At 42.6% G+C, this 25,369-nt stretch overlaps 1 protein-coding gene across 2 annotated transcripts in view; it reads left to right on the forward strand.

The window, feature by feature from the left end:
- P3H2 (prolyl 3-hydroxylase 2) overlaps positions 1-22,141 on the forward strand; it is a 135,397-nt gene extending 113,256 nt beyond the window's left edge. For both annotated transcript variants that reach the window (XM_010959247.3, XM_074365982.1), the window contains exons 8-15: positions 132-226; positions 6,488-6,615; positions 7,181-7,276; positions 7,834-7,984; positions 8,981-9,098; positions 10,080-10,155; positions 15,517-15,657; positions 21,168-22,141. In XM_010959247.3, the coding sequence (XP_010957549.2) occupies positions 132-226; positions 6,488-6,615; positions 7,181-7,276; positions 7,834-7,984; positions 8,981-9,098; positions 10,080-10,155; positions 15,517-15,657; positions 21,168-21,260 (898 nt within the window). In that variant the 3' untranslated portion in view covers positions 21,261-22,141. The remainder of the gene's footprint in view (positions 1-131; positions 227-6,487; positions 6,616-7,180; positions 7,277-7,833; positions 7,985-8,980; positions 9,099-10,079; positions 10,156-15,516; positions 15,658-21,167) is intronic.
- Positions 22,142-25,369: the final 3,228 nt, after the last annotated feature.

A 25,369-nucleotide genomic window follows, 5' to 3' on the forward strand; every position in this document is an offset into this window, starting at 1 on the left:
ATGATGTCTGATTTGATCTCGAAAATGTACAAGAAAATAATCAGTATGAAGTCATAGACTGTCCTTTGCCTTTGAACATCTTTCTTGAATGGAAAATTATTTCAACTCTTTTTTATTTTTTGAATGTGCAGGGTTCCTTCAGGAGTGAATGTGGAAGGGGCCGAAGTTCATGGATTGTCAATGGGGAAAAAGTCATCACCCAAGATCGACCGAGACCTAAAAGAGGGTAAGTATCATTGCACTTTTACTCTTAGAAAGAGGAAATGAAGAGGCTGGGGCTTGACGAGTTCTTACCCAGAACAAGACAGAACCCATTTTCACTGAAAAATAAGGAATAGAACTAAATGACTCCAGTTCACAAAATTCTGGAAGCAAGGCTTAAAAACAAGACTGTCTCAGATGTCCATATAATTTCCTTGGTTGTCAACAAAAGTGCTTCCAATTCATTCAGAGGAATCCTGTGAGCTAGGCAGGGACTCTGCGATCATCGCTGTCCTCAGATGAATACCTGAGGCTTGAAGAGGTTACATCGCTTACTTCTCTCACGTCGTGTGTGAGAACATGGAATAGACTGTGTATTGGGGGAACTTGAAGAGACAGGTCGCTCAGGTTATTGGATTAGTTAACCTGAGATCCTTGAGGCATATGTATCTGATCAGGGCTTTGAGAAACAAGTAGAATTTAGACTGGATTGACAGAAGTGTGGAGGGAGCCATCGGAGTGGATAAAGCAACCACCACAAAGGCACAGAGATGGAGACAGCAGAACATTAGATGCCTGCTTACAGAATCTCAAAATTACTGGAGACGTAGGTGGAGTGTTGCCAAAAGCAGCAAAGCAGCTTTTAAACAGAGCCAAATATTGTTGTAATAATAAATTATTAGCAAGTGTAGTTCTAACAGCAGTAGTTATCCTTAACAACTATCATCATCTCTATATGTTTTATAATTTTTCAAACAAATTTATACACAATTCATTTTAATACTGGAAGCATCTCCTATGAAGTGTGTCCCCACTTCACAGGCAAGAAAACTGAGGCTCACCAAGATTTATGACTTGTCCAAAGTCTCACAGCTTTTAATAGGTAGAACAAGCTTTTGAACACAAACCTCATTTCCTCTTTTTCACCTGATGATGGAACATAGAAATGGCTATGTATACCAAATGTCTCCCCTACTGATTAAATAATTGCAAGATGAGAAGAGGTTTTCAAGAACCTGCATTGAGAAAAAGTACAGTTCTTCTTTCCCCTACAAGAGAGCCGTCAGCACATTCCTCTAGCTGATTTGAAAACTTCTGGCTCTCTACAGCTCTCACATTTCCAGCCCTTTCCTTCCTCGGCTTCCAAGTCAGTTTGAGGCAGTAAACAGGATAATATGCTCATCTAATCTGACCTGGACCTCAGTTTGTAGTCACAAAGCCCAAGCTGTTTTACAAGTGCCAGAGGGCTTCATGGTCAGCCAGAGTTCATGTTGCTTTTTAAGCTGAGAAATCACCCAGGAAGTATGTGCCAAGAAGCCAGCACTTTGCTATAAGGGTTTGGGAAACTCTAGGACAGTTGCCAAATTTCAAAGTCTTTTTCTCCCTGGCTACCAGAAGATTTGATGTTCAGCAACCGACTAGGAAGACTGATAGGAAGAGTAGAACAGGAGACGACACAGGATGGAGAAAGGTTGCGATTGACTGGTTACCAAAGTCTATCATCTCTGCAGCTGAATGGCTAACAGGTCTTAGGATGCTCTCTGGGACCCTACTGGAAAGCCTTCTGTGTAGTCTCTAGAGATCAAAATGGGGTCTAAATTAAGAACAGTGGTAGACAGAGGCAAAGTTCCTGACTAGAAAACACTTCACATCTTAGTCTGCTGAAAGCAGACGTCAAGGAGGCGAGAATGCATGCTTCACAGAGTAGAATATATGTCAGCTTCTCTCATCATCCACAAAGAGATCGTCGTCTCCTCTGGTTACCTGCCAGTATTTAGTAGTATTCATACTGGATGGTTCCCAAGCATTAAAATGGGAGTGACCGAAAGCTCCTGCACCCCAGAGTGACTCGGGTCCATGGAAAATGCATGGCAACTTACTAAACCATCTGTCGCTTACTCATTCTTCTTTCAACCACCCGTTTTCCAAAGGTCCTGTTTGATAATAATCCCAGAGTCCGTGGGGGTGTAGCAGAAACTACTCTGAACTAGGACTCAGGAGGCTTAGTTCCCAGGATTGTCTTAGTCTGATGCTCTCCACAGGGATGGATAACCAGAGAGTCTTTCTCTCTGAGCTCTATACCCTCACCTGTGAAAGGAGGCTAGCAACTCTTTGGAGAGGATGAAAGTGAAAAGTTTTGTAAACTGTAAAGGGCTGTGTTCACAGAAAGGCTTGTTAGCATACTCCTGTCATGACTTGTATGACATTGTGTTATTTATGGCAAAATATTTCTTCTTGCCACAAGCCATAAGCAGTGGACACAAAGGAGTATTTTCCTAGATGATTCCTCTCTATTGCAACTGGAGGATCAGAGCCAGGCACATACTTCATGAATGAGAGAAGAATTAAGTTGTTTAACTGAATCTCCTTGGGCTGTGGTTAAGAGTTGGCTGAAGTCATCATCAGCTCAGGCCCCAGGAACCACAACTTATTGGACTATATTTTTATTTTTGTTTTAATGTTTTTCTCTGTCTGGTGTGCTACTAGTCATTTGTTGGCTGGCAGTCTTTGTTTCTGACTCGCAGGATTTATTTTCCCTTCTGTATTTTTTGTCCTTTTGGTGAGTGGGTAGACGGTTGATTTTTTGTTAAAAGTGTATGTGGGAAACCTTTGTATAAAACTGTATGCTTAGTGGTGGTCGTGCTAGTTACATGGAAGGCAGAGTTCTAGTACAGATTCTGCCTGAACCTACTGAGGCTTTTTTTAGACTCTGTTAAGCTCTGTTCCTTCACCTGATCTTTCTTTTTTTTTAATTATTTTTTTCCTTTTTTTTTTTTAATTTTCAGAGGGGAGGTAATTGGGTTTATTTATTTTTAATGGAGGTATTGGGGATTGAACCCAGGACCTTGTGCATGCTATGCAAGCACTCTACCACTGCGCTACGTCCTCCTCCACTTCACCTGATCTTTGGAAGTTACTTAGGGCGTGACTGAGGAAATTGTCAACATCCCAGTAGCCCTCTTTTAAATATACTCCACTATGCCAAATGCTTATTCAGATGTCTCAGTCAGAACTTAACACAAGATGCCAGGCATAGTTTACCAATTCAATAGTGATCATAATAATAGCAAGTACATCTACAGAGCTTAAGCATGGTTGGCATTTTTCTGAATGTTTTAGTTTTAAGTGTCTTTTAAAGTCATGTCTTGAACATAAGCTAAATATATTTAAATTAGTAATATACTCTCAGTATAGAAAAGGGGAAAAATGGCCAAGTACAAACCGATCTAGATCATGAAGCCCTTGGTCTGTCTTCCATTTCTGTTTGAATTTTATACTAGAAAATGCTTTTCAGTGAACCTGCAAGTATCTTGTCTTTCTTGCTGAAGGAGCATTGCTCTTTATGTTTCTAAATGGAAATGGAATGTGTAGTTTGCTTTTGAATATTTGAGGAACTGCCTCAATTTGTCTCTGAGTCTGAACTATATAGACGAGAGCAACCTTTCCCAAACAAACTGTGTTTTGTGTTAAAAGTTTCGTTCTGTGCTGTGAAAAAAAAAATAGCATGAAGGCAGCTTACAGTAACACACATTTACTATCTCACAGTTTCTGTGGGTCAAGAGTCTGGCGGCAGCTTAGCTGGGTTCAGTGCTTCAGGGTCTGTCTCAGGGCTGAGGAACTGTCTTCTTCTATGCTCCGATGACTGAATTGGGTTCCTCAAGGCTGTTGGACTAGGAGCCTTAGTTTCTGGTTGGTTGTTGGCTGGCGGATGCCTTCAGTTCCTTGCCATGTGAACCTGTTCAATACGTCCTCTTGCTTCACCAGACTGCAAGCAGAGAAGGCAACAGATTGAACTGGTCGGGAAGATAGGAGTTGCAATTTTCTGTGATGCACTCCAAGAAGTGATAGCCCATCACCTGTGCCATAGCCTATTGGTTAGAAGCAAGCTCCAGGCCCCACCCACACTTAAGGGAAGCAAAGTACACAAAGCTATGAGTGCCACGAGGCGGTGATCTTTAGGGGCTGTCCTGGAGTCTCTCTCTGCCATGGGAATGAAGAAGGGGGGAAGGAAGCAAGGAAGGAGGAACGGAAGGAGCGTGGATACTGTGCTCAACTAAGGGGGAGAACTGTTACCTATTATACCAATACTGAGGGTATTCATAATGCCTGTTCATGTATTAAATTTCCAAGAAGTCCTCTTAAATTTTTTGACCTAGTACTTCCCAAACACATTTGATCAAGAAACTCTTTTTTTCATCAAAAACTTTTCTGTAGAGCAAAGTTTGAGGAACATTGAATTGTAGGGAAAAATATATATATATATACATTTATTTTTCTATTCATCCAAAAGATCAGTATTAAAACTGAGAGCTCGTGGATATATTCCTGGAATCCAGGACATTTTATATTTACAAATTTTGATGGCAATTTAAAAAATTAAGAGAGGCAACTGTGGGTCCTCTGAATAACCAACTGATAGCCAAGTACTGCCATGAGGAGGCATACCTCCGTGGGAAGGGATGCAGTGACCGTCACGTTGGCATTGGTTAATAATGCTTCAATGGACAAAGACGAATGACAAATGAAGTAGGACAAACTTATGAATAGTGTGTTAGGACCAGATGAGGGCCAGAATTCATCATGGTACACTAGGACTTCACAGCAGCTTCAAGAGCGAAGAGCTGTGAAAGACTGAGTCATCACACCCCACGAGCGCTCTAAGGAATGCTGGCTCGGAAGGCCGAGGGCCGGATCGCTGAGTAGAATATTCATGTGGAATGTTGCTTTTCAGTTTCCACAGCATAACGTTAACCATTGTATTCATATTGTTAATTTGAATTTAGTTGGTTTTATGCTCTTGCTTTTATTTAATCTTATAGATTGGCTTGGCTATTGTGGTTGTATGAAGCTATAAAAATAAATACTGTACTTATAGTTTTGTGACTGCAACTGTGGAAGGGAAATTGCAGATCAAATGATTTGTCAGCCCTGGAGCTTCTTGGAGGAATTTATGTTTTAACAGCTAACCATGCGTTACCCCAGATGAGACACATTGTCACATTATCTTAATATTCCATTGATCATGGGCAGTAGTGACTGTTTCATCCCAATTAGGCTGAGAATACTTAGTGCTGGTCCCTAGTTGGACTAATCCTTTTTAAAGCTAAAGAGTAGACATCAGTTCCAATTGTCTCTTTCTCCATCAACGACATGTTTTAGACCAGTGTGCTGGTGACCATGGCTCGACTTGGGGAGGCTGGGAAGATCTGTGCCCTCCCCGCACCCCATGCCCTCCATGGTGAGCTGTTGTTGTTGACAGGTGCCTGTCAGGCCCCTTAGGAGTATTTTAAAGAGAAGAAAAGCAGTGTTTTTCTTTTCTATTTAGTTTTCTGATTCAAGGTGGTTGCACTCTGTTACATCTGAAGATTTCCTCACCATCAGAGGGTTTGTCCCTCAGCTCTGGTCTCTGTGTGGAGGTCTAGATTATGTAATTTCACCACCTAAAACAGAGCCCCAAAGCACCACCCTCTGAGGAATACGGGGCTAATTTCATAGAGTTGTGGGCTCTGTCCAGCGAGAGATCAGGTGCATACAGGAAACTCTCCTGTCAGGCATATATATATATATAAAATCTTTATTTTATATATATATATAAAATAAAGATTTATTTATATATATATTTATATTTATATATATATATAAAATAAAGATTTGCCCATAATGCAGAAAAGAATAAATATGCCAAAATCGAGACCATCTGGAGTCAGTAGGTCATGGAAAGAATTCTAGGAAGGAATCAGGTGACATGGATGTGACTGTCTTGATGTGCATTTACTCCCGGGATCACCGAGGGAGCAGACACTGCTCCAGATACCAGTGAAACTCAAGTGTGTCCATTGTGTCTGGGGATGCAAACAGGTAAGCAAGTAATTGCATGAGATGTTGTACCAGAGGTAGGAACCGAGGGCTGTGGAGAAGGGGGGAGCCCAGCTGCTGAGAAAATTGTGGAATGTCTTCATGGAGGAGAACCTTATGAGGTGCCCAGTCTGCTTTGCAGGATCTTCACTGGAATCAAATGAGAAAATAGTTTCTCACTCTCAAAACACAATACAAATGTGATCTATTATCTTGACATGATGGGGAACCAGGTAGCCAGACACCTGCCTTTTTCTTGAATCCGTATTGTGTTTCTCAAGCTCCCAAATTTGTGATTTGTCTTCGCATAAGTAAATATTCACAAGGAGACTGAGCCTCCTGAACTGCACATGCAAAGCTGTCGGGCGTTCTGTGCCTCCCACCTCGGGGACAGAGGTAACAGGGAAGACAACGTGCTCTGTCCCTTCAGGTGGCCCCCTGCTCTACGAGAACATCACATTTGTCTACAACTCGGAGCAGCTCAACGGGACTCAGCGCGTCCTCCTGGATAACGTGCTGTCGGAAGAACAGTGCCGGGAGCTGCACAGCGTGGCCAGTGTGAGGACCCGGGAGCCCCACCGTGCTGGCCTGGCCTGAGCCTGCGAGTGCTTTGGTCCTGGGCTTACTTGGAGCCAGGGAACCGGGCTTCAGATCACTTTCTTCAGGAGAAGGGCACTGATTGCTGGAGGCACCTTCATCGCCTTTGGGTTGGGATGATTGTAGTTCTGTCCAGATCAGGACATTGCTATTGGGTCTGGAAGAGCTAGTGGCTTAATTCCTAGGACAACAGTATCCAGCACGTGCCCTGCCTATCATACAAAGTTGCTGGGAAAATCTCTTTTATTTTGATCAATAATTAACCAGCCTATTCATTATTTCTATTCTGCCTATTTCTACAAAAAAGTGGTGGTGGCATTTTCTAATGAAAATGTAAGGTGGAAGTTAAATAAAGACCCCTCTTTGGATTGAAAGGATGAGCGATCCCGGGGTGCTGGGATAAAACGGGGGTGGTTCTGAGCCTTCACTTTGGTGCTCAGCTTTCTGGTAGTTGAGGCAGAAAGGGAGACCTGATGAATTCATAAGCAGTTGTCATTAATGAGGCATCTCCTTATTTTGCTTCCAGAACATCATGCTTGTTGGTGATGGATACAGAGGAAAAACTTCACCCCATACACCCAACGAAAAGTTTGAAGGTGCAACTGTCCTGAAAGCACTCAAAGTAAAGTCTTTACTTCTCTTGGATTTGAATTCCTAAGTGTCCATCCAGGACCTTCTGTGAAGAGCAGATATGGAGACGAGTTTAGGATAGAGGCCTATCAGGTCCCTGAAGGGAGCGAGTATGAAATGGCACCTTCGTTGTTTTTGATCATTCCTTTTTTCCTTCATTCAGTCACCAAATTATCAAACTTTATATTTTCTAAATTTGTATCTGATAAATAATATACAGCCCCTCACCGCATTCTCAAAGAACTCAAGGTCTAATGGTGCGAACAAATTCAAAGGAGTAATTATTCTGCAAGAAGTGTTGTTGCAGAGGAGGAAGGAAAGTGTCCCGACAGAACTGAAGAGGGGGTGGTGAGCTCCTAACCTTCCCTCTGGGATTAGACTTATTTCAGTGGCTCGTTTTCCATTTCCAACATCCCCAGGTACATAGTAGTATTCTCACTAGCTGGTAAAGAGGTGAGCATCCTGTATTGGCTTAATACAACTTAGCGTCTGTTTTCCTCCAGGCTTCTGATCAGCCCGGTGGTTTCTAATGTTCTTCCTTGTCTGCAGTTCGGCTATGAAGGTCGAGTCCCCCTGAAGAGTGCCCGTCTGTTCTATGACATCAGCGAGAAGGCACGGAAGATTGTAGAATCCTATTTCATGCTGAACTCAACCCTGTATTTTTCCTACACACACATGGTCTGCCGAACAGCCCTGTCTGGTGAGATTCCAGAGTTCCTTTCTACCCACAGTGAGATGAGAAAGAAAACAATGCAGAACAAAGCTCTCTTAACATTTCAGGCTAAGGGTTTAGAAGAGTTCTATATTTCTAGGGGGGTGGGGGCATAGCTCAGTAGCAGAGTGCATGCTTAGCATGCACGAGGTCCTGTGTTTAATCCCCAGTACCTCCACTAAAAAAAAAACAAAAAAACAAAAAAAACAACAACAAAAAAAAACAGAAGAGTTCTATGTGTCTAAAACAAAAGCTTCCTAGCTCTGATTTCCCTCTTTTCCCCTTTTCTACTTGTCGGCGCCTGATGAATTAGAAGACCGTCACGCTGCCTGTGTTCCTTTTGAAATCCACTTCTCCTGCTTGCTTAAATCATGCAGAAAAATGCTTTTCTGCTCCAGATTTTGTATTTTGGGGTCCAGGAACCTGGAAATGACAGTCCCCATTATGTCCACAAGCACTGACAGGAAACTTGGAAGAATTGTTGAAAGAAATGTTCTTAAAAGGGCAAAGACCCTCCTCATCCCCTGCTGTCATTATTTCCTCTCTTCATCTTCTCGTCTACACCCTCTTGAGTAGGAGGGAGAGAGAATATCCCAGGCGTAGAATTTCCACTTGTGAACTTTCAGCTCAATCAAATCCTTTTTTTTTTTTTTGACATTTGCATTTTATCCTCCTCCTTTTGCTGCCCATACAAAGCACAATCCATGAGATGCACAGAGTTTCTGTATGTATATTTACATCAGAGAACTTTTATAGCTCAGAGAGGCAGGTGGGACTTGCCTATAGTTTTTTACATCGAGTTCATATCCAAGCAGGACCAGAGTCTCTTGACAGCTTGCCCAGTGTTCTTTAACCCACTCTGCCTTCTGGTTCCTGAAGTGGGGCCGGGGCACCAGCACTGGGAGTAGACAGCAGACTGTCAGCTTTGCTCTCAGTGGGTACCGCCCTTGATCTCTTATTCTCCCCTGTTCTCTTTTCTGGCAGGTCAACAGGATAGAAGAAACGACCTCAGTCATCCCATCCACGCTGACAACTGCCTTTTGGATCCAGAGGCCAATGAGTGCTGGAAGGAGCCTCCTGCTTACACGTTCCGGGACTATAGGTACAGCCGGCACCCGATTCAAAACCAAGCTTTTGCACAACAATTATCAAAACCCGTGGCGACTAGAAAGCCGACCTGTTTTGCTTGTCATCACAATCATCTCGATGAAGTGGAGATGCTCTAATAATCTTCTGAAGCTGCTGCCATAACTGAGAACTGACTCTGTCGTCTTTTCTTTATTATACTTATTTTTAAGTATTCTTATCTTAAAAATCCCTGTGTGTTTTGTTGCATTCCATCACAGAAAGTGTCCATTTTGTTTTACTATAAAAAGTAAAGTTTATGTCTTTTTTTGATCACTTGGATTTCAATTAAACATATCCTTTGTGGTTTGTGTATCTTAATCTGAGAACACAGGGTGTGTATCTCGACATGCATGGGGATCTCATCTCATCGCTTACCTATGTCTGTATTTTATAATAAGAAACTGGAAACTCAGGAGAAAAGAAACATTTTCTCTTATGGAACGATATTTTAGTGTGTAAAGAAAAAAGTCAGAAGTTGTAGTCCCCATGTTGTAATAATGTGTTCATTTAGGACTACACTGTGCTCCATACAAAACCATTTATTGAGCGCCCCCTATCTGCAAGGCTAGGCTACACCCCTTGGAGCACTCTAGCTAGTTAAGGAAAACTAGATCCTTTAGAGTAATTAGTATAAAAGGAAAGAAGAGTTTTAGGTAGTGTGGACAAGTTCAAAGGGCTGGACTAAATCTAGTTAGGTTTTCTTTGGAGGAAGTGAAATGTGAGATGAGGTTTGAAATATATTTAAAATGTTAACATAAATGGAATAAACAAACGCTTCAGGGGTATGACCCAACGTCTGATCTTACTCTTGAGGATTATGAAGGTCAATCACTTGAATGTCTGTCTCAGAGGAAACTCACTGATCAGGCTGGTCAGCTCACCCAAGTCCTCAGTGTTTTGTGGTCATGTCGTGTAAACACATACACGTACAAATGATTTCCCTTTCTTCTCACAGTGCTCTCCTGTATATGAATGACGACTTCGAAGGAGGAGAATTCATATTCACGGAGATGGATGCCAAGACTGTGACTGTGAGCAAGCCTATTCTTGCAAACTTATCTAGTCTCAGTTTTGCTGATTTTCAAGGACTGCTGGATTTCAAACATTTCTGAGCTCGAGATTTCAAGAGTTGGAAGGGGACCCAGTAAATTCATACATCATAAAATGTTGGAAATGGAACCATCAATAAAAATCTTCTTGTCCATTTTACAGATGAGTAATTTAAAGAATAGATATTAAGGATTTGCTCATGATCGTATAGCGAGTGAGTGTTAGACTCAGAACCAGAACCTAGGTCTTCTGATTGTCAAGTAATCTGAAGGAAACATTCTTAAATTACCCAAGACTAGGGCAAGTCAAATGATTCTATAGAATGCTTTCAAGTAGCCTGGTTCTCTACATGCTTAGAGTGAGCATTGGCCCTCACACGCTTAGTTAACTAAGTTATTATATGTGTGTATTATATAACTGAGCTATTATATGTATATTATATGTGTGTTAACTAAGTTATTATATGTATTATAATAACTAAGTTATTATATATATAAGTATATATATATATATATATATATATATATATATATATATATATATATATATATATATATATAGTTCTGATGGTAAGTAAAACCTATACTTGAAAATTGATACACACACACACACACACGCACACACACACACGCACACACACGTATGCATTATGGATTCACATTTTGGATGAGATTCTAAACACACCTTCACAGGTAGAAACCAAAAGTTGAATTCAGCTACCATCTTCCTAAGCAAACTAATGCCTTTGGAAAACCAGCCTACTGAGAACTTATAAACCACATAGCAAGAATCTTTTGGTCTTTAAGCCAAAGTTTATACGACATGGTAGAAAAGCAGGTTTTCCAATTGAGGAGGTAACTGAATTATAAATAGATTATGAGGTATCTCTTTCTTCCATACAAAACCGAAATAGCTGAGACATGGAAGTGATAAACTTCAAGGATTTTGCATCGTATATGCTATTTCCACAACTTTTTCTGAGTTTTATGTCTTTCCCTCATAATTTCATATTCTGTACCCATTTCTCCGTGTCATTCATAGCATTACTATTGGAGTGTAAGCAAACAATATCAAAAACTATATATTACTGGATTTAAAGGGGAAACCTATGGGAAGTCTGGTTAAAATTACCCAGAAACATTGATATAATTAAGAAAACAATTTCACACAATTTAACGTATTGACTATTTAAAAGCTCATGCTGCCTCATGCTTTCTTGTAAAAAGCTTAAATATGAACATGGGAGTATTTTGATACTTCATGATCTGGGAAATTAAATCAAGATTGATGATCTGATGTGGAGTTTAAAATCCTAATACAAAATTATCATTTTTTTTGAAAAGCGTCTATGCAGAAAGGACTTTATTTCTGAGCTCTGCTAACACTGAGACTGAGGTTCAAAAATGTATCTCACGCAATTGTGAAGAAAATCAGACAGGTGTTTGAAAAGATTTCTTTGCTTCCACTCCATCTAGTGGCCATATTTGGAACTGCTCAATGTTTAAAACTAAGTAATAACCTACAATATTATGTATGAATCAGTAATTTATTAATTGTTGAATATGTTAACTGTAACTCTACTTTTTCAAGATATGAGAGCAGACAATACTCCACTTTCAGAGTTTTATAATTAAAAGAGAAAGGTGTAACTATTTTAAAAATTACTGGATCTAACCACCACCATCCCCTAAAAAAGTGAAAGAAAAACTGATTTAAACAATTAAAAAATTTTTTTCCTTCTGCTCTTACAAGGTATTGAATATAGTTCCCTGTACTATACTATAGGACTTTGTTTTTTTATCTAATTTATGTATAGTGTTAGTATCTGCAAATCCCAAACTCCCAATTTATTGCTCCCCACCCCTGCCCCTGTCCCCCCGAGAACCATAGTTTGTTTTCTATGTCTGTGAGTCTGTTTCTGTTTTGTCTAAACAATGTTTTAATGAAAAAGCTCCAAGTTGAGAGATTTTTTTCCCCCCAAAATTAGTTCCACTTCAGATTAATGAACATGGTGGAGCTTTGGGGGCATTTTGTAAATAATTAAAATTCTTAGGTAACCGGTGCCAATAACAAAGAGAAATTGATAGTTCTCCTTTTCAGTTTTCCTTCCTTTGACTCTGGAGGGACAGATGAGCAGGAAAATGCCCCAACTTTGTGCTATGCAAGGAAGAAAAGTCTTCAAAATTCTCTACTTTGGAAAAACCTGGAAATTGTGTAATTACACAATAGTGGCTGAAGATTTACATTTATTCTGGACAAGCACAGCACAAAGCCTTCTGTGATTTTAATCATGAGTCAGAGGCAAAGCAAAAGGAATTTTCTTTTATCACACTAGGAAGATATACGGATTGTTTTCAACAGCAGCTTATTTGTGAAACATGGGCCTTTTGGAATTTTGGGTTCTCTGTGCCAGTTTGAAAAAGATAAAATTTAATGAGTTCCATTCGCTTCATGAAAAACTAAACTCAGGGGAGCTGTGTTCCAAAAGTATGTTTACAATCATCTATTTAAACTTCAGAATGTATTTGCCCGTAGAAGCCGTGTCGTCAGTGGAGCTTGTTTGTTCCTCCGCACCCCTGGTATCTAAGAGGTGATGCTCTCCAGCTGATCAGATTGGTCCTTTGCGAACCCACGCACCTGTAATCAATCCCAGCTGCTTCAGCCAATTGATCCATTCTTTTCCTAAACTTCCTTAAAGTTCTTCAAGTGTGACATACTTTTCATTCTTCCAGTTCCATCAGAAAGAAAGCGCTACATGGTCCCCACACCCTTTCCTTAGTGTTATAAGATGCTGATGCCAAGACTCCATAATCCCACAGAAGCAATAACAACCATGTGTGGATAAGTGAGTCCTGACCAGTACTGGGGAACGAACTGCTCAGAAACTCCAGATTAGATCCTAAAGCCATGTGTAGAGGAAGGCTTTTATGTCCTACGTCATATGCTCTAAGTATTAGTTATTTTGCTGTTTCTATGTGGAAATGCACAACAATTTCCTCCTCCAGAAACACAAAACCAGATCGATACTGAGGGCACCAGTAACTAGGAAACTCCAGAATCACATCAGAAAGTCACTTAGATAAAGCTGCTTAAGAAAAGCAACTCTCTCTAGCAAAGACAAATCACTCCTCAGCTATTATGAATAGAAGAATAACCAGAAACTGACAGCTTTTCTCTGCTCTCCCCTTTAACACACACACACACACACACACACACACACACATACACACACACACCTTGGTCTCAGGCTTTCTGGCTCCTCCACCTACCTTTAACCTTCCACACGTTGGTCACACAGTCTGGGAGGACCTGTGTTAGGTAGTATCCAAGAACTTAAGGAAGTTTTCCAAATATTCCTTCTGAAGCTGGAAGTGAAAAAAAAAAAAAAAGAAGAAACTTAGCCATCCCATTTTATGGTGAAGGAAACCAAAATTTCTTTTAAGGGGCACGTATCAACTCAATTCAGAAAATCATTCGTTAAATTATCAGAGGAATGCAAATCAAAACTACAATGAGGTATCACCTCACACCAGTCAGAATGGCCATCATTAAGAAGTCCACAAACAATAACTGCTAGAGAGGCTGTGGAGAAAAGGGAACCCTCCTACACTGCTGGTGGCATTGTAGTTTGGTGCAGCCATTATGGAAAACAGCATGGAGATTCCTCAAAAACTAAAAATAGATTTACCGTATGATCCAGCAACCCCACTCCTGGGCATATATCTGGAAGGAACTCTAATTCGAAAAGGTACATGCACCCCAATGTTCATAGCAGCACTATTTACAATAGCCAAGACATGGAAACAACCTAAATGTCCATCAACAGATGGCTGGATAAAGAAGCTGTGGTGTATTTATACAATGGATACTACTCAGACATAAGAAAGAATAAAATAATGCCATTTGCAGCAACATGGATGGACCTGGAGATCGTTATGCTAAGTGAAATAAGCCAGAAAGAGAAAGAAAAATACCATATGATATCACTTATATATGGAATCTAAAAAAAATAAAAAGATACAATGAACTTATTTACAAAACAGAAACAGACTCACAGATATAGAAAACAAATTTATAGTTACTAGGAGGAAGAGGATGGGAAGGGATAAACTGGGAGTTTGAGTTTTTCAGATACTAGCTGTTATATATAAAACAGATAAACAAGTTTCTTCTGTACAGCACAGGGAACTATTAAAAAAGAGAGAGAGAGAGAAAATGGCTAGTTATAGCAAGTCTGTCTTATCCAATAGAATGATTGGTGCCTCTTCCCTGCTTTTATTTTACTTTGCTTAGCTCTGTCGTGGAATGAGTCAGGTTTCTATGCTTCTTAAGAAACAAAAATGGATTCTACTGACATCAAACAGTTTAAACATAGAAGCAAGTCCCCTAATGCTCAGTCTGGAGAGCCTGCTTGTTCGATCCAACCCTCTGGCTCAGGGCCCTGCAGCCCCTCTTCCCCCCTCCGCCCGTCCCGCCTGCCCACTGCTGGACAGCTCCATGCAAGCAGCGCCCAAGCCTAGAAGGGCCGTGCCAGTCATTTCGGAGCCCCAGGGGCCGTGGAATGGGACACTGGAGGGAGTGGATGTGGCTTTACTGGAGATAGTAAAGCCTTTGTGAGGACCACTGGGCAGGAATATTGTAACAAGAATTAAAGTATCACATGGGGTTAGAGTTGACTTTTCAAAATCCCTGAATTACATAAATGTATCATTAAGGGATTAGAAAGTGTGCGCCCTGGGAACCACCACCGAGGTCAGTTAGAACAATGTGCCAGCACTCTCGATGCCCCCTGGATTTGTTTTTGCCATTCCACAAATACTAAATGCCCATCTACTTCTGCCTGACGCTGTGCTGGTGCGCAAATTAGAGAAGTGGATGGAAACAGAGAGCCTTTGCCTTCATGGAGTTTGCTGGCCATCAACACAGTGTATTTTAAGCAATTATTGGACTGTGCCAACCGTTTTACCTGAATGCTTTTATTTTCTTAATTCAATATTCTTTTGACCATATCTTGTTTTTACAGATGAAGAAATTGCAACAATCTATGTCTTCTCAACCCCAGGCATCCATTATTCTTTGACTCAAAACTTGACCCACGTTGGGTGGAGGGGTATAGCCCAGTAGTAGAGCATGTGCTTGACGTGTGTAAGGTCCTGGGTTCGATCCCCAGTTCCTCCATTAAGGGGAAAAATTAAAAAAAATAATAATAAATGAAATAGAAATAAGTATATGTTAAAAAAAAGAAAGAAAATTTGACCCAAATAATTTAATAGAAGGATAGAAAAGGGTGGGAATGTAGAAATGCTCACAGTATCTAGTCTTATTTTCACTTTATTTCTCAGGCCTCTATAAAACCGAAGTGTGGGCGTATGATCAGCTTCTCATCTGGAGGAGAGAACCCACATGGGGTGAAGGCAGTCACCAAGGGCCAGAGGTGTGCGGTGGCTTTGTGGTTTACCCTGGACCCACTTTACAGAGAACTGGTGAGTCTCTGGCCCGCCCGGAAAGTCAATGAGACATCCTGTAGACCTGCTTCATGAACTGATTTATTTGAAAATTCCTTTAAGTTGATCCATAACCCTTCCGGGAATTTAGAGACCATGGGGCGGGTAGAAGGCTTTAACAGAATCTTTTCTCTCTGGTTTCCAGCCCTGGCTCTGTTTTCTCAGCAAGAACACATTTTCTTAATCAGATCCATGACCTAGCAATTACACATCGAATGTTTGCAGGATGAGTTTGAGGGACAGAAGAGGGGCTATGACTGCAATTCTTCATCAATTGGGTTCTAATGAGGGAATGTTCACAGAAATAGACATTGGTGATCTCTCGCAGTCTCTGATTCGTCTTGAGCATGTTAACAAGCTGTAGCATCAGGAGAGAGGGACTGCTTTCTACCGGTCACCAGGAAGACTGATTTGTTTTCTTGACAAATCATTAAAAATTTACTGAATCAATTATGAAACATATGTAGAAGAGGGCGAGGGAACCTGAAAGTTTATAATTTACTATTATTAAATTAAATATTAAAATACAGCTATTATTATACTGGAAGCAGCTGAGGACAAGCTCAGATAAGCAGCCAGGAGCTCATCCTTCTGGAGGTCACTGGGCAGAGGTTAGAGTATCTATCTGTGAAGCGCAGAGGGATGAATTAAGACCATGGATACAAGCCGCTGGGAGGAAAATCTGGGCTCAATGAAAGGAATAACTTCCAAATTGTCACTGGTGTTGGGGGGTTGTCTTCTTTAGAAGTACTGAGTTTCTTGTCCCTGGATGGCTCCAGTCAGAGCCTCAGCGACTGCCTGGCCTCAGATGCTGAAGCAAACTGAAACATCACAGCAAGACCTAAATGGGGTGACTTCAAAGTCTGCTCCACCCCTGAGTCTTAACGAAGTCAGGAAACTCTAGTCTTTAAAATGGCATTCTATCCAGTTTTCCTCTTTAGGTCCCTCCATTGAATCCAATTTCGTCTGAAACTGTTTAAAATGTATTCCTTTTTCTCAGAGACCCTTTGCCATCAAACCTAACTCATGCACAGTTTTTAGGCCGCATGCCCTAAGCATTCCTTTTTTTTCAAGTTCAGTTATAAAACTGATTACATTTCTTTTCTTTTCTTTTCTTTTAATTTCAGAGGGTTTTTTGTTGTTGAAGTATAATCAGTTTACAATGTGTCAATTTCTGGTGTACAGCATGTTTCAGTCATACATATATGTATACATACATATATTCATTTTCACATTCTTTTGTGGTAGGTTACTACAAGATATTGAATATAGTTCCCTGTGCTGTACAGTATGAACTTGCTGTTCATCTATTTTATATATAGTAGTTAGTGCCTGCAAATCTTGAATTCCCAATTTACCCCTTCCTGCCCCCTTCTCCCCTGGTAACCATAAGTTTGTTTTTTATGTCTGTGCGTCTGTTTCTGTTTTGTAAATAAGTTAATTCTTTCATATAGTTTACAAACGTTTAGGGAAGATCTACTATGTGCCTGGAAAACTCCTCTAGGGAGGCCCTGAGGGTACAAGGGTTTTCAAAACGTAGCTTCCAGCCATAAGGCGTTTGGAGAGACAGACAAGGAACTAGGGTGGGAAGACAGCAGTACGGGTTGGGATCGGAGATGGAGGAAGGCTGACTTACATAAGCACAGTCCTAAAGGCGCAGCAGATGACAACCAGGCACAGAAGGAGAAAGGAGTGGTCGTGACAGAGGGAACGGAACACACAGGGCTCTGAGAACTTCAAGGGGGACTGAGCCATCTCCTTCACCTGTCATTCCCCTCGTTCCTTGTGCGTCTCTACCTCCAAAATGCCAGCGTTCCCCAGTAGCGCTCCTTCTGACTCGGGAATCCAGGACGTCAGTACACAGTGGAGATAACACGTTGTTAAAAAGTCGCCTCAGCTTTCCCTCTTTAGTGTCCAGCTCAGTAGGCATTTAGCCAATCTGATTATTCAGTATCCATCCTCTCTCCCAAAAATACGTATTTTTTCCTATCAAAATAAGCTTAACACAAAGTTCCTTTTGCTCTGTCTTAACCTGGAAAGTGTGCGGAAACGTCTCCAACCGTCAGGCTGTTGGCGCCATCTAGTGGTCACAGGAGAAAATGACCAGCGCCTCAGGCAACCAGTAGAAAAAGTTGTCGCTGGGATTCCCACACTTAGCTCAGCGTTGGAATCGCCTGGGGATCTTCACAAACGACTGACCGCTGGCGCTCACCCTTGGCGATTCTGGGTTAACTGGTATGGGTGTAACTTGGGTTTGTGCAACAAAATTTGAGAGTCCCAGAGTTAGGATCCTCCTCTCAGATTGAGTCCCTGAGCCAAGAAAGCCTGCTTGTGAAGAGGCCACCAGAGCTGGCGGACTTCCATGCTCATTACAGGTTACTTTAAAGGCGCTGAATTCTCCAGGAGTACTTAGCATCGTAAACTCGTATGGATGCCTGAGGTTAGAAGCTTCAGTTCCTTGTATAGAGAGTTCTTGAACTTCCTTCCTTTCAGGAGAGACGTGACTTCGAACAGTCTCTTGTGCAGTCAGACTGGAACACTGTATATACGTCACGTTTGCTCATCAGCAAGGTGTCCTCCCATCTTCACAAAACAGTACTCGAGCATTTCACTCGGGCGTCGTGGCAACAATTCAGTTTCCTGTTATTTAGTATATTTGGTCGTTTTAGGTACCTTTATGTCAACATCATGTTCAATTACAAAGCTCTTGAATACGAGATTTTCAAGTCATAAAATAGTTCTTTCTATAACTTACTGTGCTGGCCATTGTTCTAGGGACTACCTATGGGAGGTACAAACTAGGTGAGACATGACTTTTATTTTCAAGGAGCTTGAAGCCAAAGTGAAGAGCTAATACAAGGGTCTCAGTAGTTAAACACAAAGCAAAGTTTGGTGTGAATTATTATCAGAGGCCAAAACATGCATGATGTTTAAGGGATAGAAAGAGGAAACCAGGGAATCTTCATTAAGGAGATGGCATTTGACCTGAGCCTTAAAAGGTGAGCATGGTTTCTTTAGGGAGAGACATTCTATGAGAGAGAGAGCCTTTATCCAAGTATGTCTTTATTCACCAGCTTCATTCATTGACAGCCTCTGCCAAATGTCAGCAGCTTTTCTGGGCACAGGAAATACAACAGTGACCAAAAATGACAAGATTCCATGCTCTTCTCTAATACTTGGCTCTGCCGGCTAATTATTAGAGAAATGAAAATCAGAACTACAATGACGTATCCCCGCACACCAGTCAGAACGGCCATCATTAAAGTCCACAAATGACAAATGCTGGAGAAGGTGTGGTGAAAAGGGAACCCTCCTACACTGCTGGTGGGAATGTAAATTGGTGCAGCCACTATGGAAAACAGTATGGAAGTTCTTTGAAAAACTAAAAACAGAGTTATCCTATGATCCAGCAATCCCATTCCTGGGCTTATATCCAGAGAAAACTCTAATTTGAAAAGATGCATGCACCCCAATGTTCATAGCAGCAGTATTTACAATAGCCAAGACATGGAAACAACCTAAATGTCCACCAACAGATGACTGGATAAAGAAGTTGTGGTATATTTATACAATGGAATACTACTCAGCCATAAAAAGAATAAAATAATGCCATTTGCACCAACATGGATGGACCTGGAGATTATCATAATAAGTGAAGTAGGACAAATATCAGACTATCACTTATATGTGGAATATAGAAAAAAAGATACAAATGAACTTATTTACAAACCAGAAATATACTAACAGACATAGAAAACAAACTATGGTTACCAAAAGGGAAAAGGTTGGGAGAGATTAATTAGGGGTTGGGGATTAAGAGACATAGATGACTATATATGAAAAAGAAAAACAACAAGGACCTACTGTTAGCACAGGGAGCTATATTCAATAACTAGTAATGACATGTAATGGAAAAGCATCTGAAAAGAATATATATATATGTGCACGTGTGTATAATTGAATCACTTTGCTGTACACTCAAAACTAACACAACGTTGTAAATCAACTATACTTCAATAAAAAAAGAAAAAGAAAAAACAAATAAGTAAAAGAATAAACATTTGAGGGATTAGCAGATAGTGAGAAATGATGTGTGGGAAAGGGAACAAGGCAACTGATTTGAGAGTGGAGAGTGGTCTGAAAAGAGGACACGGAGGAGGCAGCGGTTAGACTTGACAAGCTGGTCAATAAATAAGAATTCTCTTCTAACTGTAGGAGGAAGCTATGTGCCCTCCCTCCCCAACTCCCCCCTGTCCCAGGAAGGTACAGGATGGGACAGATTGCTGCAGCTAGCAGGTCGTAGACTGGAGTCATAACAGAGAAGGTGAAAAGATGCAGGAGGCTGGAGATGCCACATGGGGGGAGACTGGGCATGTTGAAGGGTTGCTGTGGGGGTGAGAGATGCACAGGATGCAACGGAAACATCCTTTAAATCCTCGGGGCATTTAACCTAGACTAGGATGGGGAAGTTCTTCCCAGAGTGTCGTGTTCAGAGCCCACGTCAGGCAGGTGGAGTGTGAGGTGAGATGAGGGGACAGGACAAGATGAGGTGAAGAAAAGAAGAAGGTCAAAGTCAGGCAACTCCTCATAAGCACATCGGGAAGGCTGGACCTGGAGGGTGAAGCGCTGGGAACCCATGCCAGGCCATGAGCAGTGAGCAGGAGAGGGAGGCGGTCACGATTCAAGTGCAGAGCGTCCCTCACGAGCGCATGGAGGGGGATGTGAAATGGAGAGATGAGTTTGGAAGCCGCTGCAGCAATTGTGCTAAGAGATGCTGGAGTGTAAACCTCAAGCAGGAGCGATTTTCCTCCTAGGGTGCACGTGGCAACATTGAGAGACTCTTTTGATTGTCATGGCTTGTGGGGAGGTGCTTCTGGCTCCCTGTAGTCGAGAGAAGCCAGGGAGGCTGCGGAACGTCTTCTGATGCACGAACGGAGTTGTCTGGTCCCAGGTGCCAGCAGTGCCAAGGCTGAGAAACACTGGCCTCAGCTAAGGCAACAGCAGTGTGCACTGAAAAGAAAGGGGCGGGAAAAGGAGGCAGAACAGAGGGTACTCGGTGATTTGTCAGCTCCAAGGAACCATGGTCAGGCTTTGTGGGGCAAATGGATGAGCCGCGCTGGTCTTTACTAAGAGAGGAAATACATGAAGAGGACAGAGTAAGTCCACGGGGGCAGGGGGGGAAGATGGTGAATTCAGCGTGAACCCTGAGCTGGAGAACTGGGTTGGAGGTGTCTGTGGAACCTCAAAGTAGAGAGGACAGTCAGCAGTTGAATATTCAAGACTTCTTGGCCAGAGAGAAATCTTGGCAAATCAGGAAGAAAGGAAACCAAGAGAAGGCGCCTGTGTCAGGATGGAGATGAGGTTCTGTCCTTAGCTGGATTTAGCATCAAGCCGTGTACAGATGGGCGCCCAGGAGTGTTTGGGAAGCATCTGGCGCTGGGGCTGACGGTATCCTTGTACCAGCAATGTGTAAATTGTTCTTTTTGCAGGAGCGAATACAGGCGGATGAAGTGATCGCCATCCTGGATCAAGAACAGCAAGGGAAGCATGAACTGAATATCAACCCCAAAGATGAGCTATAAAAATGAGGGGGGGAAAGAGTGTTCTATCAGATATTTATTTAAATTGTTAATCTTATGAGAACCTTTTTATTTTTGTACAGAGCCACGATATAAATTAATAGGTTAATATGAGTCACCGGATCTCCCTTCTGTTCCTAAGGATCCTTGCTTGGCTCAGTCAAGTCTGTCTGTCTTGGTTTTTCATCAGTTCATCTCTCAACGCCCAGTCCCCTCTCCCCACCACACACACACACACACACACACACACACACACACACACACACAGTTCTAAACTTAGTGTGTGATTTGGACTCAGAAGGCCTTCCTGGCTCGGTGCCTTTTAGCCACAGTCTCACCCAGGGCTGACGGCCGGCCAGGAGTTGGAATCCAAGGAGTCCGTGGCGAGGTCAGAACTCTTCAGGGATCACGGGCCAGAGGGTCCCCAGGCTCTGTGGAGGAACCGCTCTGATGAGTGCTGTGGGAGACGACCGGGTTCAGCCTTCCCAGGCCCTGGGGGCAGTTTCTGGCTCCGGTGTTTTCAGCAGAACCTGGCACTGGAAGCCTCGATTCACCCTCCACAGCGCTTCAGAAAGGACTGCCCTAGGAGCTGTGTCTTTAAAACAGCTGTCGAGGAGTTAAAATAGAATGGCCCATCTTCCCAGGGACTTTGGAAGGAAACCTTTAATCCCATCCCATCTGCACGGGGGCACCATCACCACGTTGCCTGAGAGTGGGGTCCACTGGTGAGAAGAGATGTTTTGTTCTGAAGACAGAAAAATGGATTTCTGGTTGATTCCAGTCTTCAGCTGTGTCTGTTGCTGGCCCCTTCTCTTTGCTGCGCTCCAGCTCGTGGATTTTAGTGCTTGTATCTGACTTGTGTAATAAAGGGAGCCTTATTTTGATATCTGGCATTTATTTTTCTTCTCCCAAATGTTTGGTGTGTCGTCAGGTGATGGCTTTGTGGTCCCACCGGAGCTCTGGGGACAACCCAGGGGTAGTGCTGGGCTGTGGTTAGTGTTGCTGGCAGGTGCTCAGGGGCGGCAAGGAAGGTGGGAACATCACTTTTGAAAAAACAGAGATGGTTAGCAAGCGGGTGTTGATCCAGGGAACATCTGGTCCTTGGTGCCAGTTCTAAGGAATGTTTGGGGAATGGGGACTGGAGTTGTTTTAGCCCAGGGGAGTCTGCTCCACTCACCCGTGGGAGACCACCTGCCTCTGGGATGGGCAGTGGTGGAGGTCATAGCCCTTGAGAAAATTAACAGATAAAAGCATTTTCTAAAAATCACATTTACTTTCTGCCATTCGTGATCTTGGGTAGCGGTCAGAACAGTCATCCTCTGAGGCTGAAAAATTGAGTGTTAGTGATTTTGTGCCATCTGTTTTCCACCCCACCGTGGGGTTGCACATTCACCGTGGGAGTGTGGAAAGAGCATTAGATTAATAGTTCCAGCCCCGTCACATACGCTCTACTGTGTGACCTGGAGCTACTCTCTTTCCCTCTCTGGGCTTCAGTTTCCTTCTCGGAAAATGATGTAACTGGTTGTGATTGTTTCCAAAAGCCCTCCCTCTTGCCCTAAATACAAAGCAAAGACAAAACAAAGAAAAACACCGGTTTTAGAGACATTCACCAATACAACCAAATTGACCTCGACTAACATTTTGAGAATTTGCAAATGGGTTCATTAAGTACCTGTGGGATTTTAAAACTTGAACCCTAATTTTAGGGCTGAAAATCCCTGAGCTTTGAAAAGGGAGGTTGCCATTTGTTTGCTCTCTGACAGACGTGTTTGCTGGCGCTCAGATTTGCTGATAGGAGGTTCTGGCCAAGGATCTAATTTCTGTTTTCTGGCAACAAGGTATCAACAGAAAAAACAGTGCTCTGGCTGCTTGCCGTCCCCGCTTCCTGGGTGCTCTGGGCGCTCAGGGAGAGGCCAGGACTCCGGCACTGATTCTGCAGCTCAGCCCCACAGACGGCGAGCAGAGACCTCAGTAAACGGCACCGGGGCAGCTCCCATCTTGTGCCCCGGCCGACAGCAGAGTGGTCGTTCCTGTTTTGCAGGCTCCCCGTGTTGTGTTATACCTGAGACACCATGTATACACGCAAGCTTTTAAGTTTTAATCTGCCCCACATCAAACCATCCCTAACTTCATTCAAATATTAGGGAGTGTCATCAGATGATTTTAAAAAGATCAAGCTCATAAATCATAGTCTATGTGATGTGTCGTTCCTTGTGTAGAAGGATTGGAAAACCCATTAGGATTTTTTCAGTTTTTTTAAGAGCTGAAAGAGAAATCACATAGAAATCACAATGCAACTCCTTCTTTCTGTCTGGGAAGAAACTGAGACTCAGAGGTAGGAAAAATGATGATGTGGTTACAGAACCTGAGCAGGCTGCAGAAGTGACCTATGGGAGAGTCTTGGCCCAGGGCAGCTCTCGCTAGAGGAAGGGGTGCCTTTTTGGTATTGCTCATCAACCCATGCACCTGCAGGGATGTGTCTGTCCAGAAACGGTGCCTCCTTCCAATTCATTTAAAAGTGCTACCTGTGCTTGAGGCAGCCCTGGCTAAAAAGCCCAGTTCTATGACTCCAAGTCTAGGACCATCCTCTGTACCCCTTGTCATAATGATTTTTTTTCCCTTGTCTAAAAAGCCTGCAGTTTCCCAGACCTTTTTATTTTCACTTGTATTATTGTATTATAGAATGCTTATGTAACACAGAACAGGTTCTCACACGGGGAACCCCAGGAGGTGTTCCAGGCACAGATGATGGTGCCCATTTTACAGATAAGGAAACTGAGAGCAATGAAAAGAGGTCAGAGCCTGTGGTCACTGGGCTCCAAGTGTCCACGTCTGAAGCAGAAGCACAGTCTTTTAAAACAAGAGGGAAGAAAAAAAGCACCAGGTTGTTTGCTCCCAGGCATATTTAATATAAAATAGTACATTCATGTAAAGAACAGAATTAGATTTTTATAAAATCGAAACTTTTTCTCCTCTTTTATTTTCCTGCTGATATGTGAAGGCATATTTCCTCTTCTCTCTGAGAGATATTGAATATGGATTGCACAATTCAATTAAGCAAATACCTGGGGTCCGCCCCTGCTTTCATGAAATTCATAAAAGGGAAGAAAGAAGGTTCTAGTCTGGAGTCATTTCCTCTCCTGCCAAGGCAGAAAGAATCTGGAAAATTAAATTAAATTAAATTAAATTTCTTCTTGAGAAAACCCAACACAGGACAGAGTGAGAATCTTGGATGTGTGAGGTGCTTTCTTCAGAGCCCTCCATGTAAATTACTTGACAAGGAAATTTTAGTTTTCACGCAGTCTTCATCAGGACTTGGTACAGAGCATTTTTTGGCACTTGGTCAGCTGAGGAGAAGCCACGGAATGAGTCAGTACCCTTTAATAATATATACCTATGAATTTTAATTGCAGTACAAATGCTGCATTATTTCATATACGACAGCCACGGGGAACAACTCCCTTACTGACGTCAAGAGGGGAGGTAATGAGGGCCACCTCAGGAGTTCTTTATGCCAGAGAATTAAACCTTCTGAGGTGACTGACAATGGTGTGGCAGAGAAGCAGGGGAAAATTGAACTGTTCCCACATTCAAAGCTCTTCGGGGAAACAGGAGCCATTTGGCAAAAAAACCCAAACCACAAGTTGGATCGGGCTCCCGGCGATGCGCCCTCGCTCCCTCCTGCCAAGGAGCCCGGGATGTGAAGCGACCTCCCCACACGGTCCCACATCCCACCCCCCAATCTTTACCCCCAGTTCGTTGGCTGCTTCCAACATGAGACATGAGGGCCCGTTCTGTTTTGGACCTGGACGATTTCTCCAGGCACATTGAGACAAGTCAGGTCCACCACTGGGCTCCCTGTGGGGTGGGAGTTGCAGACTCCTGCCGTCAGAGCTCCCCCCTGCCCGCCTCCCCCTGGGAAATCACGGTGTTTTCTGTGCCCGCTGCTGACCTCTGAGGCCAGACAAACGTCAAGTCTGGAATAATCTGATCATAAATCCTGGCTTGCTCTCCGATGGGTGGTATCAGCCACGTGAAGAATTGCCTTAGTGCATCACCTCTGCTTTCAAAGACCTTATAAAGGGCCCCCAAGGAAATTCACCAAACAAAGA

The sequence above is a fragment of the Camelus bactrianus genome, chromosome 1, assembly GCF_048773025.1.
Source record: "Camelus bactrianus isolate YW-2024 breed Bactrian camel chromosome 1, ASM4877302v1, whole genome shotgun sequence".
In the NCBI taxonomy this organism is placed as follows: domain Eukaryota; kingdom Metazoa; phylum Chordata; class Mammalia; order Artiodactyla; family Camelidae; genus Camelus; species Camelus bactrianus.